The 16,837-nt window shown below is 34.7% G+C and overlaps 2 protein-coding genes across 3 annotated transcripts; one reads left to right on the plus strand and one right to left on the minus strand.

The window, feature by feature from the left end:
• The first annotated feature begins 506 nt into the window (after nucleotides 1-506).
• On the plus strand, nucleotides 507-7,897 carry LOC130655260 (uncharacterized). Its single transcript, XM_057457994.1, has 9 exons — nucleotides 507-796; nucleotides 3,006-3,267; nucleotides 3,812-3,938; nucleotides 4,240-4,444; nucleotides 4,799-5,009; nucleotides 5,553-6,095; nucleotides 6,262-6,479; nucleotides 6,673-7,009; nucleotides 7,368-7,897. Exons 1-9 carry the CDS (start codon nucleotides 550-552, stop codon nucleotides 7,651-7,653), a joined length of 2,436 nt encoding a protein of 811 aa, XP_057313977.1. The 5' UTR covers nucleotides 507-549; the 3' UTR covers nucleotides 7,654-7,897.
• Nucleotides 7,898-8,625: 728 nt separating this feature from the next.
• LOC130655271 (uncharacterized) lies at nucleotides 8,626-15,598 on the minus strand. 2 transcript variants are annotated; one of them, XM_057458007.1, is made up of 12 exons: nucleotides 15,437-15,598; nucleotides 12,419-12,493; nucleotides 12,089-12,142; nucleotides 11,851-11,929; nucleotides 11,254-11,299; nucleotides 10,939-11,168; nucleotides 10,794-10,862; nucleotides 10,295-10,396; nucleotides 9,677-9,712; nucleotides 9,485-9,599; nucleotides 9,129-9,215; nucleotides 8,626-8,839 (listed from the first exon to the last, which is right to left on the minus strand). In XM_057458007.1, exons 1-12 carry the CDS (start codon nucleotides 15,484-15,486, stop codon nucleotides 8,709-8,711), a joined length of 1,074 nt encoding a protein of 357 aa, XP_057313990.1. In that variant the 5' UTR covers nucleotides 15,487-15,598; the 3' UTR covers nucleotides 8,626-8,708. The 2 variants fall into 2 exon arrangements, with proteins under 2 accessions (XP_057313990.1, XP_057313989.1); XM_057458006.1 differs by lacking the exon at nucleotides 15,437-15,598 and adding an exon at nucleotides 12,933-13,982.
• Between the last annotated feature and the right edge of the window lie 1,239 nt (nucleotides 15,599-16,837).

Genomic DNA, 16,837 nt, shown 5'->3' on the forward strand with positions numbered 1-16,837 from the left:
TCAACTTCCGAGAGCAGCAAAGATAGTTCCTCTTTCTTAGTGTTGTTACCGACATCTTTTCTTGTAGCTTGATGTAAAGGTTGGAAAAAATTCCCTCTGTAAATAAGTTTAGCGACACGAATTTAGTAAAAATTTGCAAGTGGAATCAATCGACGACGACACTAAATTGCCAATATCTAAACAAAATACTAGAAAACAAGGCTTCTCGAAAATTTCGACATATGAAATAAGAAAACCTCGTCACCAGGCCTTGCTAGATTTCTTGTACTGAAACGGAATTTTTTTATTACGAAAGCCTAACAAGCCCCGGGGACAAAGTGGAAAATAGGACTGTTGCAATATATAGAAGCAATAAAGTTCACCATCAATGATGGAGAGTGTGTTTTTTGGATCAGTTACCACTATTTATTAAGACGTAAGTAGTTCGTCCTTCTCTAGCTTCTGATTGGTCTAAAAATCGATGAATCATAGTTATTGTTACGAAGAAATGAATAAAACCTGATTATCGTGTCAATTCCAAGCAAACAAAGAAAAATATCTTCCACGAGGATGGAAGCTCTCAACATTGGTTATTTACTTGTTATTTTCTTGTCATGTTGTTATTGCCAAAGTAATGTAATCGAATCTGAAAGGTCATTGAATGAAAAACAAGACGTGAAAGTTTCATCCATTAAACTTGATAAAATTCTAACTACGCTGTTGTTGGTTCAAAATGATGTTCGTAATTTGAAGCAGAAAGTCAAACTAATAGACACAAAACTTTTTACAGACGAGGAAACGACGTGTAAACGCAAAGGTAATATATGTTTTTATAACCTTTTTTTCTGTGTTATAAGGACATGTCGTGAAAGTGCATTAACTGCGTTACCAAGGGGAGAAAAAATTCGTTCCCCGGACCTTCCTTTTTCTGTTCTTTAATATCACGTTCCTATATCAAAAAAGTGAAAAGAAGCACTTCACGTTAAACGGGATTTCCATTTGAAAAATTTCAGAGTAAGTAAACGAATTTACCTCTTTCATATTCCGTATTGTCCGTGTAACTGATTAGAACGTCAAGTATTACAAGTCAAATTTTTCTAAGAGATAGGATGGGGATGGAAAGAGATTATAAGGGAAATGTTACATGAATTTTTAAAATATTTTATCTTATTATACTAATCCGCGAAAATTTCGCAAAATGAAAAAAAATCAAAAAAAATCGCAAAACTTACTTATTAAATTTTTACGAATAAAATAAATACCACAGAAAATGACCACACACATGCTGAGTGTTCCGGTTAAGCGTGTTTTTTTTACCTAAGCATACACAATTAAAAAAAAAAAAAGAAGTTTTTCCATATTTAAAGTGACGATGTTTAACGTACATTGTAAAACTGCAATTCTAAACCTGTTGTTAGCTAGAACATTTTAAAAATTAATTTCACCGAAAACTGAAAAAGATGTTGAAATCCAAAAATAAAGCTGCTTTCTTTACATGTCGCACTTTCTCTACGCCTAATTTTCTGTGGTTCGCCATTTGTTTTTCTATCCTCGTTTACTTTTTGAAAACAAGGAAGGTATTGTCTCATTTGCAGGATTATTTTTAACAATATGAATTATATTCTTTAACTTTATTTTTTCCCTAACTTTTTCCTTCCTGCTTGTTTAAAAAATAAAAAACCGCTAAGCTTACACGTGTTAAAAAATCAACAGTAGATATATTTTTAACATCTAAAAACATTTTTAGAACGCCTTCGCGATGTTTTTGTTGACACAAACTCATCTATATTTTGGCGGGAAACTTTATTTTCTTCGTAATGAAATGTGATGTTTTACAAAGTTACAAAATGACGTTGAAAATATGCGTTTTTAAAAACAACAAACCATACAAGACAAAGCTTAAATTTGATACGGTTTAACAAATTTTGTTAAAAATCAGAGAAGTCCGTCAATCCAGGTAACAAAACAAACTTTACGAAAAATTCTATTTTTAAAATCAAGTTATCGTCGAGATGTAATTCTATCGTTACGATATTTCTACCTCCATGCTTATTTTTAGCCTACTTTATCAAAATAAATTAAAATACATACAAATTACATACATGTATATATCTATTTCTTGTTTGTTGATATTGCCTATTATTATCAGGTCACTCGCCGAAACGAAGAGATCTCACCTCGGCTGCAAGCAGCCTTTACTTTCATTTTAGGCTTTGCTATAACTCCAGTAGAAACCCTGGCCACTTATTTAGGGTTTAGGCGCTTATCAGAGGGAGAGGGAGAAAAAATAACTACGATGTTTTAGATGACCAGAACAACCTATTTCGCAAATTTTCTGATTCATGGGTGCAACCATGGCAGACTCTTGGATAGATGCTATATATCGTCCTCTTTCCTTTCAACAAATACAAATATAATACTAAGATTATCTTTAATATGGGTCTGGTAGGTGCTCGAGTTAAATAGTATTTATATTGTGAAATTGTACTAATTTTTTGATAGTACATTTATAATTGTTCGATATTGGAAGGGAAATGATCTTCTGACGCTCATGTCCCCGAATATATTAAAAACTGGATTAAAAAAGAACTGTGCAAAAATTTATTCTTAGGGATCACTGTGTATAAATATAGTTCTGGTCGTTACATCTATTGACTTAATGACAAACTTCATTATTTTTATTTATCTTTAGTTTATCAAAAAAGTATTAATCGTCTCACCGATGAAATGTGAGATCTCATAACATCCTGTACTTAACTGATCTAAAAATATAACCACTTCTTAGTTGAAATGTTGCCAATTTATATTCATCAATAATTGCTGAGAGGTTTTCCTTAAGAGATCTAATTTGTGTTCCCTTTTTTATTTGCGCTGGGAATTTATTGTTTCTACCAATCAGAATGCAATAATAAATAATAGCCAGAGGTATTAATATCCAAACGAGTATTGTATGTACCATAACGCCCCTGCAGGAATTTGTACAATTTAGACTCCCAGTTGCTAACTTGTTATTTTTCGCTTTCCAGACGAAACAAGAGATTACATCATTCAAAACTGCGGCAATAATACTCAAAATTTCAACACACATTATACAATCGACGGAGATTACGGCAAATTTTCTAAACAAGGCTTCTGTCGTGTTATTATACCGAAAACTGTTGACGGGCAAAGTTATAAAATCACAGCAAGACTGTACAATAATATTGGACCACAAGGAGTTAACTCTGGATTTCTTGGATTGGCATATAATGTTCAGGATGAATTTAACTTTGATTTTGTTTACCTCAGGTAATAAATACTTTTATATTGCTGCACTCATTTTAACCTTCAACTTAGACCTAGCTATCGATGCTAAACAACTCACTGTAGCAGTTTTACATGGAAGGGATGATGAAACCAAGAGTATTATTTTAGCGATTATTACAAGGTAGAAGCACTAACAATTAGCGGAGATGGTGAAGCAGTAGCGCATTCCGCTTCTATCATAAGGTTCGAGTCCCACTTTGGCGCGCTTTAAATGTAGTGTTGTCAATCCATTTGGAACCATCTACTGACTGCTGATTGGTTGAGTAGCAGACAAACAAGTTAGAACAATACTTTACGTATCTTTGGCGAATTGTAACATAGTTACAGTCGGGTGGAAGGAAGAACCAGCCGTTAGGATGATGGACACTTACAATTTTTAGCGCCGGTTTGAAATTGTTTCAGCAATATTGTCCTGTCCTTCTTCAAGTTCTTTTTCTAAATGCAGAATCCTAGTTTTAACTGGACAAAATAAATTATTCAAGTTTATTTAATTTCCTAAGATTAAATAGCATTTTTTCTATATCAGAATTCATCGCCCGGAGACTTGCTTTCGATCAGGTTTCTTGCAAAATGGAAAAGTTATTTGGACCGGTGGAAAATCTGGAACGTGTCCTGAAGGACCACCTCCTGGAAGAAAGTGGTTCAAAATGCAGGTATAGAGTTGCAAATGAAAGATCTTATAGTAGTAAATGATTCCAGCGCGCACTTTTTACTTCATGTGAGGTTAACGATTGTAGAGGACACGAATGTACTTCTCTAGTACGTCTTGACCATCCTCGTCCCCAGGGATTTTTGTCTTTTCGATATAAGAGAAGACGTATCGTATCAAAAAGGAAAAAATCCCTGGGGACGAGGGTGCGTCTTAACATAACTGAAACGTGTGAATAACAGAGTGCGATTCTTAAATCTCAAAGTTGCGGATTTGAGCCTAACTTTGTTGTTTGTATTTTTCAGATCTTCGTGCACGAATCAGCTGCAGTTCTCTACCTTAACGGTATTAAAACGACCAATTTGACTCCACATTTTCCTACTCTTGGAAGAGGAGGAGTGGTGGTTGCGACTGGTCATCGAAATATTATTCAGTTTAAACATTATGACATCACTACGATCAATAAATCAAACTTCAAATTTTTTTCATGTAAATCGTACAACCGAATAGGTAGGAAATCTCAGATATTATGTTAAGCAATATGGATAGAGGTTATTACTGTAGACAATAAAAATAAGGGCCATGCCAAATAATTATTCCTTAGTCACGAATTCACTAAACTTACCCTTTGATAGGTTTAACTACAGCTGTAACAAGTTACACTTCGTGCTTGTAAAATTCAAATTTAGGGATTTATAGGCTTTTCTTTAATACTTTGGTCCGTATTGGTCTCAAATTTATTTTCGGCGTTTAAAGAACGGTCGTATATTTTAAAGAGTACATGCATGCAAAAATTAGCGTTATTTGGGCCAGCTTCAAAAGATCAAGGTAAGACTGCATGCATAAACACTTTCGTTATTTCAGGAGATGACTATTATCTAGCTGAAGGAGAAAAAGGCGAATGGCCTACAGCAGGTTTTTGCCGCGCTTTGTCCAAGACAGCACTAAAACGTGATAATTATGCGATTTCGGTGTCCTTGTATAATCAAGCTTTACACTCAAGAAATGATCATGGATTGATGGGTGTCATGTACAATGTGTTGAACGAGTACAACTACGATTTTGTGTATTTCAGGTAACATTATTTATTGCTATTAAAAGGACTTTTAGAACAGGCAAAAAGATTTAAACTCCAAAGATTCAGTTGCATGGAAAATTCTTTTATTCCGTTAAAGGGCCTACAAACCGGTTAAAATTCTCACTTTCCAAATATCCCGCGCACATATTAAAAATCCGGCAAACGCGTTTTGCGCAATGAACAGACCAGCTCACTTTGTTCGCTGGTTCAATATTTTTTTCGAAAAGTATATTACAAAGAAATATTTCAGCGAAACTCATTCTAGATGAAAACATGACCAAGGCTGGAGAAGATGAAATTCTAGATTAACTATATGTTCGAGTCTGTAAATTACATACATGCCGGAAAAATAGCCATTTTTGTTTCTCGCCGCCATCAGCTCGACTTTCGTGTAAGTCACTAAAGTCGAAAACTACCAGCCGTTCCGTAGCCTCTTTAAGAAAGAAAGCAAAAATGGCGTGATAGTTTTCTTAATTCGCTAATGTTAATACGCAAGCCAATGTATTGAATTATTTTATAGCGAAATTTTCCATTTTTCAGACCAAAATCATATGGAGGGTGTTATACCACTGGATATGTACAAAACTCACAATTACATTGGGTTAATTCAAAAGTGGGCTCATGTCCAGGTGGGCCGCTAAAAAAGAATACTTGGATCAACATTACTGTCAATGTACGCGGACACAGAGTAACAGTCCTTGCTGACAATAAGCATATTGTCGCATCAACAACGCACTTTCCGCCGACAGCTCGTGGTGGTGTGTTGCTAAGTAACGGTCGACAAAATGTTGTTGCGTTCCGGCATTTCAATATTATACCCATTAAACCGGATCCTTTTTCTTTCCATAACTGTGCTGAAAAAACAAAAGAAATTGGTGACTATATTGTGCTGGATGCACAACACGGCAAATGGCCCGAAGCAACCTTTTGCAAGGCTATCAGTAAAAAAGTAACGAGAGGAAAACATTATTTCTTATCGTCTGAACTTTTCATTCAAAACACTTTGACTGCTCAAGATTCGAATTATTTTGGATTGATGTTCAACGCTAAAGATGAAAATAATTATGACTTTGTTTATCTGACGTAAGTAGAGAGAAAACGTACCGTTTTTTTTTTAATTAATCTTCTGTGTACACAATTCAACTAGTTTCCAAGTTTTGTTAGGTCTATATAGGAAACGCAAACTGGACACAAGGTTGACAATCATTGTATAAAACTATTGGTAGTAGCAACAGTTATATATTTTTAGACCCCACAAGTACCATGTTTGCTTCAAAGTTGGATATGTTATTAACAGTCAAATGCAGTGGTCAGGCATAGTAGAAGGCGAATGCCCGGGTGGGAAACCCATGGTTGGATCATGGGCTAAATTAGAACTAGCCGTGGGAGGCAGTGACGTCATGATGTATTTGAACGGAAAACATTTGTTTACATACAAGGCACACTACCCAACTATAGGAAGAGGAGGTAACGAATAGGTTTTTATAATGTCGGTTTCATTGCATTGAACTGCACGGTTCATGCAGCAGCTTGTATTTAGACTGCGAGTTTATTTTTGCTTTTTGCAAGTATCTCAATTTACTACTGATAATAAGTCAAGATTTGTGGCTAGGAGCAGAACACATGCGCGAGTTTTAATAAATTGTAATATGCGTTTCAGGCGTAATTGTTGGCAATGGATTTACAAACGTATTATCATTCAGAAACTTTTTAAACTATAAGACGCAACCATCGCCGTTTTACTTCCGCTCGTGCGGTGAAGGCACACACAATATGAATGACAGCTTCTTGCTGGACGCGAGTCTACCGAAAACACGTCCTGCAAGTTTTTGCCGTGCCGTCAGTCGAGAATTATTAGCAGAGACGACGTCGATGACGTCATATGCTGTCTCGGCTTCGTTCTTCAATGTTGATAGTTGGCAAGGTGCAGATTGGGGGACTTTTGGTTTGATATATAATGCAAAGGATAATGAAAATTTCGATTTCTTTCTTCTGAAGTAAGTGCATTTGAATTTTCATTTGCGAACTTTCAGTACTGGTATTTCTTCTAAAATTCCCTTAAACAAAGAATCACTTTTTTACGTAAATTTAAACATGGGTTTAATGCTGTTGCTTGAAATTATATTGTGATAATGCTTTTTGTTTTGATTTTTAATTTCTCAGCCAAATGTAAGAGATAAAGTTGCGCTAAAATAAAATCAACGCAAAAATTCACGTGTATAGGGCATGCAACATTAAGCTGTTATATAAGAAACTCGTCCCTAGTGCTTTTAGGTCAAAATTCCTAAATGCGGTAAGCATCTTGAGAATGAGGTTGCTTTGATAAAAATTAATTCTAAAATGATCTTCTTTTAGCTTACAAAAAGTGAACGATTGTTACGAATACGGTTCCTTGTTCAACGGAGCTCCAAAATACAACCGTGATTTCTCAGGAAAGTGTCTCACCGTTCCACCTGCTCGTAAATGGTTTACTTTAAAAGTTCACGTTAAAAAAGACACTAGTGAAGTTTTAGTCACGTTGAATGGAAAAGAACTTGCGAAGATAAAATCAAGATCACCTTTCGTGGGGAGGGGCGGAGTCCTTGTTTTAAACGGATCAAAGAATGAAGTGATGTTTAAAGATTTCCGGACCAATATATAATGGCAGCTATTTTACCTACTTGTTGATGCGCTGTTCATTTGATATATATTTCAATATAACCAGTGTGGAGAGCTCTACGCCATGACATTATCTTTAAAAAGCGCTTATAACAGGCAAAATTTACATCGCAGAAGTAAAAGAAGTGTACCCTTTTTTCCGGACACGAGGTTGACATCACTCCTACATTGTATATATTTAAAGATCAGTGTAAAAACTTCTCATTTTTATAATTTCATTTTAACAACGATGGTTATTTTTCTCACTATTCATGTGTTTACAGGTTCACCGGAGATATAAAAAAGAGTCAACACGCGCTGTGAAGGAGGTTGGTGTTTCCCAACCCTATTTTGGAGTCTTCTCAATGATTGTGCTTTATATCTCCGATTTCTTATGGTTGTGAATACCTCAAAACTCTGCCCAAACTAAGTTAAAGGGGTTTCGGGGATGAATAAGCGGACTAGGACGAATAGGGTAAGGTAAAATACAGTCCAGCAGTCCCCCATTTTGGATTTTTGAATCTGCCAGTTATGATTTTTTAATCAAAACGTAGTTCATCGCAAAACGGCGAAGTGTGAATATTTTTGCATCCATAAAATTCTCAAAGAATTCAACTCAAAGACCACATTTTTCTGCGAGGATTATTTTATGATCCCTTTTCATCCCTTTATCGAAAATGGTGACAAATGAATTTCTAATTTACTGAGTATACTTTAGCCAATGGAATGTTAGGTGGCAAAGTTCAGGATGAAATAAATAAATAAAATAAAAAGGAAATTTCCTCTTCCTGAAATCAACGAAACGAGTCGTGTTAATAACAATTACTTTTTTTTATTTTTTTTTTCATTTGAAATAACACATTACATTGAGGATTTGAAATTAGTACCCCGCAAAACACTTGACAAATAAAAAGCTGTTTAAGAATACGTCTTGTACGTTAATGTATCATACGTTTTTCGAAAAAGAAACAAAAAATGAAGGAAGCGATCATATAAAATACTATCTGCATATAAAAAATTACGTTCGACAAACAAGTTTAAAAAATCATATTTTTTACTTTATTCTGTCGGAATTTTCGGTGTTCCGGTCAACGACACACCGGATTGTTGAATGATGTAATTTGCAGCGTAATGGCCAACTCGAACACACTGTGCTATGTCGCGACCTTGCATAAGCTGGCTGAGAAAACCTAAATAGAAACATTGTGTTTACGCATATAACAATAAAATCTTAGTTTTTACGTATATGAAAGTGGATTTCTAGTAAGTATTGTTACACGTAGACAATGTAAACAATTGTAAAATCTAGGAGCAGGTATACACTTTTGTACACAAAGAAGAAAATAGAAAAAAGACATGTGGTATTCGACAGTAAACACACTAAAATTAAACATGGCTAGCGAAAATCTTTTCAGGTGGATCGATTGTCCCCTGAACTGAATTTCCAATTAAAGTCAACGACAACAACAATAGACTTACCTCCAACGAATGAATCTCCAGCACCGTTTGTATCTACGATATCCTCCTTTTTAATAGATATGATTGGATACTCTGTTACTTTACCCTCTAAACACAAAAAATAAGTACATAAAGATATTATCATCCTGCTCGTTAAGGAGAAAGGGATCAAGAAGGAGAGCGTGTAGGGGGATTAAAAAGAGGGAGAGGAGGGGTTGGTCAGGTAATATCAAGGAGGAGCACGACCTTCATCGTATGTGCTCTTATCTTTGTATCAACAGAATTATTTTCAGACTTAGTGCTAGAGGTAAGCAGTTGCAATGAACTCTACAACTATGTTGTATCAATAAATACAGGACAGGAAACATATTACTAACCGTAGGCACAGATAGTTGGTTCTTCACCTTGCGTGAATACTACCATTCTTTCACGATTCTTATTTAGCTTGTCAAGCGAACACGTTTTAAGGGCTATTTCTTTCAGATCATTAGTCTACAAAAAAAAAACACACACACATGTAATATTCACAAAATATAAAAAGACACAAAAAAATCACAAAGTTGACTTACCCCGAAATTCTGTTGCTTGGAAAAAGCTACAGCTTCCTTAAAAAATAAAACAAAACCATAAAAAATGTGTCATAATTCCTAATGGTGAATAATGAATAATAGAATGTTCTCATATAACTACAAAACACAACATGAATAAATATATTTCTACGGAAGTTTTAAATCTGCGAATTAATTCCGCAGTTCTATTTTCGTACGTTTCATTTTGACAAGCAAAGGACATATCACGAAGATCATACATGAAACAAATTGTAAAATAGATTGAAACTTAACACAATGTGGATTAAAAAGAGGGATAGGATTCTTTGACCAACCGACCCCAATTAGACGTTCCGATATATAAAAAATTGTATGTGGCAGAAAAATTAAATTAACGGACTTCTCAGTAAACCTGTGTTGAGGTTTTGTGCTTTTTTTACTAGGAAGAAATTCATTGTAACACTTCATTTAAAACTATTTAACAAAATATACATATTTTTCGAGGGAAACAGCGAATCGCATGGTAAGCTCTGATAGCAATGAAGAAAATAAATGAGCATTTTTCATCTCCCAAGACTGCTGATTATCTCGACCCTGTAGAAACTTAGTACAGTCCCCAAGACAGCCAGATTAACTTACGCATTCATTAGCAAAGAGGATATCGATATACGGTAGACATTTACTCATCGGTTCAGCAAAGAATTGACATAAAAACGGTGCAGATAAATTCATCATGAGGTACTGTAAACAAAGAAAAAAGAAAAAAAGGAAATAATTAAGTGTACTTTATCTTATTTGCAACAGGTATATTTAAACAATAAAAATATCACATTGATTCACTATAATAAGTAAACGTTTTTCACTAAAAAATGTGTCAAGACTTGCTTTAATAGGATTGGTAAACTTTCAATGAAGTTTTGTTTTTGCACGTGTTATCGAGGCACACGTAAATCATTTTGTGTGTTTGTGGTGTGGACGCATGTGAGTGCTTTTGCATGCCTTATCTAACAAAAGCCCGCACACTAACCGTGTTACTTTCAACGCAACGTCGTTTCAGACCAAGAAAAACAACATTTTAACTTCATAAACTTTACCATCTCTACCTTTGCAAGTAAAGAAAACAAAGTAGTGGAATTACCTTGTTGTGTTCACAAGCATGGGCTGCCATTTTCAATATAGATTCTGGTGAAACAGTTAAAAAAAATCCCTACAAAAATAAAAAGATAATCGAAGTTCATTGTCCATCAACAAAACATTTCAAAATTTGCATAGAAAAAATTTACCCCGATATAAAAATAATCTGCTTTTTCAACAATATCCCAGTTTTCCTTGACGTCAAAATGTGTCTTCTTGAAATGGTTGGCAGCGGCAAGATTTGCTACAAGAGAACGCTTACTACCAGTGATAACCACAGCGCATGTACCTGTGCTGTGTTCTTTGTTAATTTGAGGTTTCATGTTTACTCCAGCTTCTTTTGACTTTGCCAATAACGTTTTTCCATACTCGTCATCCCCTTTATAAATATAAGATTAGTATACAAGAACTTCTTTTAGATGCAATTATGGTTCAGAAATGTTTTTATAGAAAAAAAAACATACCAATAGATCCAAAATATGAAATAACATTTGGTTTTTGAACAAGCCACTACATGGTAAAGAAAAGATTTATATATTATAAACACATTATAAATTAAACTTGACTTGACAACAGAAAGACAGCACATATTCTACTAAAATCTATCCCACCCTTCTCTTGCTAACAAATTTTAATGACACAAAAACAGCAAAACACAAAAATATAAACCTAGAAATGACTAATTTTGAAAACTTCTTAGAATTCTAGGTTCAATTTATGAAAAAAAGCATTTTTTTTAAAAAAAACAGACAACATAAAACACTTGAAGTCAGACTGCTTATTATCCAGAAAAACCCATTACTATTTGATAAAGCAAGCATCAGCAAATAGGCTAATGGATGACTAAAATTTTAATACAAATATTCTTCTGGCGAGATGACATCACATCTGCAAACAAAACACTCACCTGATTTATGCAAAGAATACAGTTTTAAGAAAATTTGACCACAGTATTTGTTTTCGCCCAAACATGCAATAATCCTTTTGGTTAAAAACCAAGCCACATAACGTTTTTGCCAGAAGAATAATAGAAATAAATTTAGAGATCCACCTCAACTTACCTGTGCAACTCTGATAGTATTTAGTGTAGCACCACCTGCAATATATTCAACGTCATAATTTGCTATCATCTCTTGATACCTGCAAATGGAAAATTATAAAAATTTTTTGCAGACGATAGTTTTGTGAAAAGCTCTCAAACTTTTTACAAGCATTTGTTATGTTAAGCATTCATTAGCATTTGTGCATTGTTAATCACATTCAACTGTATGCGGTATACAATCACTTAAAATCACTTACAATGGTATATGTTTTTCTTCAGCAAGAACTGCATTATCTGGTTTTAAATCATACCTATAAGATGTTTTAATAGAAATAAAAAACAGTAATTTTGGCACATACATAACCTGTTTCCATCAACTCCAGCTCAGTGTAATGGCAACATGCACCCACACCCACAAGCTCATACTACAAAACATCAATAAAGTAGCCGGAAAAATTGTTCTGCCAGCATTACAAAAGAAGAAATGGAGTTAAAAAAATACAACTTTTTCTGACCTGAAATATGCTTTGTATCATTATTGTAAAATTTTGAAATAAATAAATACATGCAAGTCAATACATGCTTACTTATCTAGGAATGATTGATCACAGTTCGCTGAAATATCTAACAGTGGATTTCCCATTCCTGCCAGCATTCCCTCTCTAAAGTAAAAAGCACATCAGATATACATATTACTGTACTGATATTTTTCAACACTACAGGGTTCGAATTAGCACATCACTATTCACAATTTACAAATCGAAATGCTGTCTTTGCTAATCATGCTATGAAAAAAATGTTAAAATTGCAAATCACATTTTTTCAACAATTGTTTGTATGACCTATTTTTATATCGGTTGTTGCAATAAAATAACTATTAACAGGGATCAATGTCAAGTGGTCTACACTCCTTCTTGACAACAGCTGCTAGGAGGTTTTCTCTACAATTCGCCCGTTTTTGCAAACCCACTTTATATTCCTTAATTCGAACCCTGCTTTATACAAAAAGTGGAAAACTTGTGACAAGATGACACGTTTGTAATGATGAAAAAGCATGAAAATTCAGTTAATGTAAACAAGCCTCAAGCAACATGCTCTTACCTCCCGCAAGCAAAACTTTGAGAATAAAATTGTCTTGAGGCTAGTTTTACAATATGTCGAAGCATCGTCCATCATAGGGGAAGAATGACAGAATTTTTATGTATAAGCAAACTAAAAAAAAATTGTAGAAGCGAAAAGAAGTGGTTATATGATTGACAAGGATGTAAGATGACAAGAATAAAACACCCGTTCATGAATACCTCTACATGCCTTAAATCTTTTTTGATGTTTTAAAATTAGAACTTATAGCAAAAAAATATTATAATAGTTTACACTCGTGTACCATACAGGGACTATTATTTTGGTGTTGGGAAAGAATAAGCTAAGTCAAACTTTCTGTAACCACACATCAGGCATAATACAATAAAAAATACAGTAATTCCATCTAACAAAAAAATATTAGAAATAAAGGAAATTCATAAAACTTAACGAAAGGTATCAATTACTGTAATGTTTCTACAGAACAAATGATGCCAGTACGATTGCATAATTTCAATCCTTGAATGGAAAGATAATGAAATTGTGATTTAATTCTACACCTTTGTCACTTGAAAACGTGGCATGCTAATGAGTGTGGTAATAAGAATGACTCTTTTGAGGCATATTTATATTATACAGTGCAAATAAAATCCATATAATGTATACAGGAGATCGAATGATACACTGACAATCCTCGAATAAGTCCTCCATGATTAACGTCAAGCATAAATAAGCACCTGCCCTGCCTGCAAAAAAGTGGATGCCCACTTAGAGGCAAAAAAGTAAATCAACAGGTCACTTGAATCTAGTATAACTGTATGTAAAAACAGTCCTATTATGCTAGCTGGGTTAACATTTAAAAATAAATTAATAAACCTAACCTCCAAATCGAAAACTGATTCCATTTCATGCATGTGCAGGTAGTCCATTCTTTAAAACAAAGAAGGCCGTTGGACATGATTTATTGACCCTATTTTCCATACTCAGATGACTGTAACACCACATACTTGCGATGTCTTTGAAGAGTTTCTAGTGAGTCTGAATCCATTTTCAGAAGAAATCAAACAATCAGGGAAAACAGCAGATTAGGCTATATAAATACTTTATTCAGAGAAACTTTCGCCAGTCCAAAAACTTACTAATTTTTTTGGATAAATTTTCGCAAATCTACAAATCGAATTGCGCAATGAACTTTCACGAAATCTGAAATTTGAAAGTTTTGGCGAGATATACTTTCGTGATTTGTGATTTTAAACTTATTTTTATGTGGGCTATTTTCTTATGATAGAAAAAAGATGACGTCGAGGTATCATTAATATTAAATAAGACTGCTGATATAATGGAAACTGTAAAAGAGAAAAAGAAACCAAAAAAGGCAATTAAACATTTGAGACATGTTTCTTCGAGAAGACCCAAAAAGGCAAAAAGAGAAGAAAAAGGCCCAGAGACTGTTGTCCTTGATTAATTTTTTTTTAAAATACATACGTTTGAAACATTATCGCTTTTGTTTATTTCTAAATTTATTCCAATCTCGTTCCCAGCCCCAGTTGTCTCTTTTTTATATCAGGAGGGCGAGCCAAGTAAGGGCGAGTCAAGAAATAACTTTTAAAACCAGCAAATTTTTTGAAAATTTTAGAGGATAAACTTTCGCGAATCTACAATTTAGAAAGTTTGTACTGAATAAATGTTCGCAAATAGCCATTTTTAAAAGTTTTGCAACACAAAGTTTCACGAAAAAGGCAAAAAAATGCAAAAATTCATGAAAGTTTTTCTGATAGTCCAATTAAGATTTGCAGTTTTTGTATTTGTAATAAGGATATAAAAATCACACATTTGCCAACTGAAGTAGAACAATGATCATACTCATCCTGACTTTTATCATGGATAAAAAATTGTTAGTAGGCATCAAACAATTTACACAATTTCTAGAAAAATTATTTTATTTTCCCTTTGGCGCTGTAGATTAGTGGTTATAGATCTCGTACTCTGTGCGGGAGACCAGGGTTCGATTCCTCTTGACAGCCATTCAACATGGGCGAGTGAATGCTACCATAGTCCCAGGTTAACCCAAGCCATGTGAGGGAAATTGGGGAGATGACTCCATGTGTGGGCTGTGTTGTTGAATGTTGCCGAGAGTTGTCTAGTAGAGGGCGGGCCCTAATTGGGTATGCATAGCTCAAAACGAGCATTAAATACTCTAGGACTCTCTAAGCCACGGCCCCTCCTGGAAATAATAGAAAGGGTATATCCCTCGATATTAGTGAGGCTAGCCATGTAAATTACGCACATCTATGATCTCTTCTCATGCAATGCAATGCAATGCAGTGCAAGCAATGTCCATTGTTCCGACGCAAAAGCAAGCTATATAGCTTCTAATAATGCACCTGCATTTTACACACAATAGTAGATTTACATATCTGGTACATGTGCAGTAAGTGTTGTCATGGATGACTTGCGGAAAAAGCTAGCTAGCTAGCTGGCTCTAGCTTGTTTATTACACCAGTGGTACAGCAAAATAAACTTACTCTAAACCAATACGTGGTTTTTTAGCACTTGGCTCTTCTGTGGAAGACATTTTCGTTTTATAATCGCTGTCTTTTCTTTAGTAATTTTTAACTATGCTTTTCGCTGTTTAGCACGGTACAACCTATCCGTTCCCAGGCTGAGCCAGACGAACAAGTTCTGAGATTTTACATGCTTGTTGGTTGGCAATCCGAATTGATCGGATCAAGTTTCGGGAAGGCAATCGGGAATTTCTCATGCGCAAACTTCCGTCGTAGCCAACCTCGCCCCCAAGGACTGTTAGGCGCTTCATATTTGGACGGCCAAATATAAAAAGCCTAACAGGCCCTGGGGACGAGGTTGCGTTGTGGCAGCAAAAAGTTTTTGAAATTTCATCACTATTTTTTTGTTGAGCGTCGTGTGGGTATATTTTGCTAATAAAATAAGAATAATCTTTTGATCTTTGCAGCAAAACTCTGACAACGCGTTTAATTTTCACAGGTTCTGGAGTAAAGCGTTGCGTGTTTACCTATTTTTCAGCAAAAAAAGTAATTTTTTATGGGATTTTTGTGTGTAAAATAATAAAGTAATGATGATTTTGTCCTTTATAATATCTAAAACATGAACAACGATTAGATTACCTGTCCGAAGAAGTACATCTAAAATAAATGATGAAAAAAAAAAGAGAAAAGTGATGATGGTGATAAAGTTTAGGTGTGCGTAAAATTTTTTCAAAAAACGTAAAAAAAGAGGATTAAAACAGAGGATGTAACCTCGTTCTCTGCACCTGCATAATTTGATCCGTTCTTTCCTCTCCTTATTTCAAAAGAACGACAAACTTTTTGCGTTGATGACAATAGCAAGCGCGCCCATCAATTCATAACAAAAATTCAAAATCTATTTTGTGTTTCTTATTAGTAATTTTATTACTGAAAGAAATTAAAACACGAATTTTTCGAGGTCTTGCCTTTTGACATGGAGCCGGTCAAGGAGGTCATGGAGGCTTTGACATCAGACAACAAAACCTGTGGATATTTTTATCAAATAAAACGTTCAGCTACCCAAGGAGGTTTAAAAAGAGCCTCCTTCAGTTACCAGAGGACTGTATAAAAAAAACTACCGAAACAACAACCTTTTGAAACATTTCACGAGGTTTACGGCGTAGTGCGGAGACTTTTACTTGCTGAGTTTCTGCCCTGAGCCTTTCTTTCCTTGTTATCGAACTCGGAGTACTTTACTTTCTCGTTGACAAATAACTTATCACGGACAACTGATCGACATGGGGCAATGTACGAATATAGCCTCAATCCTCCTAATATGCACAAAATAATGACCCGTAAATATATAAAGCGCGAGGAAAAACCTCCTCCCCAGGGTTTTTTCCCTTTTTGACACCGAGGCTGACGGCGAAATTACCCCTGGTA

This window comes from Hydractinia symbiolongicarpus, chromosome 8 (assembly GCF_029227915.1).
Source record: "Hydractinia symbiolongicarpus strain clone_291-10 chromosome 8, HSymV2.1, whole genome shotgun sequence".
Lineage (NCBI taxonomy): Eukaryota > Metazoa > Cnidaria > Hydrozoa > Anthoathecata > Hydractiniidae > Hydractinia > Hydractinia symbiolongicarpus.

What these genes read in the sequence shown, in the direction of transcription:
- LOC130655260 (XM_057457994.1), top strand. Translation starts at nt 550, where the DNA reads ATGGAAGCTCTCAACATTGGTTATTTACTTGTTATTTTCTTGTCATGT. An exon ending in TTTGATTTTGTTTACCTCAG is followed by an intron (nt 3,268 to 3,811) that starts GTAATAAATACT and finishes TTTCTATATCAG; the next exon opens with AATTCATCGCCCGGAGACTT. An exon ending in TTCGATTTCTTTCTTCTGAA is followed by an intron (nt 7,010 to 7,367) that starts GTAAGTGCATTT and finishes ATCTTCTTTTAG; the next exon opens with CTTACAAAAAGTGAACGATT.
- LOC130655271 (XM_057458006.1), bottom strand. Translation starts at nt 12,997, where the DNA reads ATGCTTCGACATATTGTAAAACTAGCCTCAAGACAATTTTATTCTCAA. An exon ending in CAAAGTTTTGCTTGCGGGAG is followed by an intron (nt 12,494 to 12,932) that starts GTAAGAGCATGT and finishes TTTTTACTTTAG; the next exon opens with AGAGGGAATGCTGGCAGGAA. An exon ending in CCAAGCAACAGAATTTCGGG is followed by an intron (nt 9,600 to 9,676) that starts GTAAGTCAACTT and finishes TTTTTTTTGTAG; the next exon opens with ACTAATGATCTGAAAGAAAT.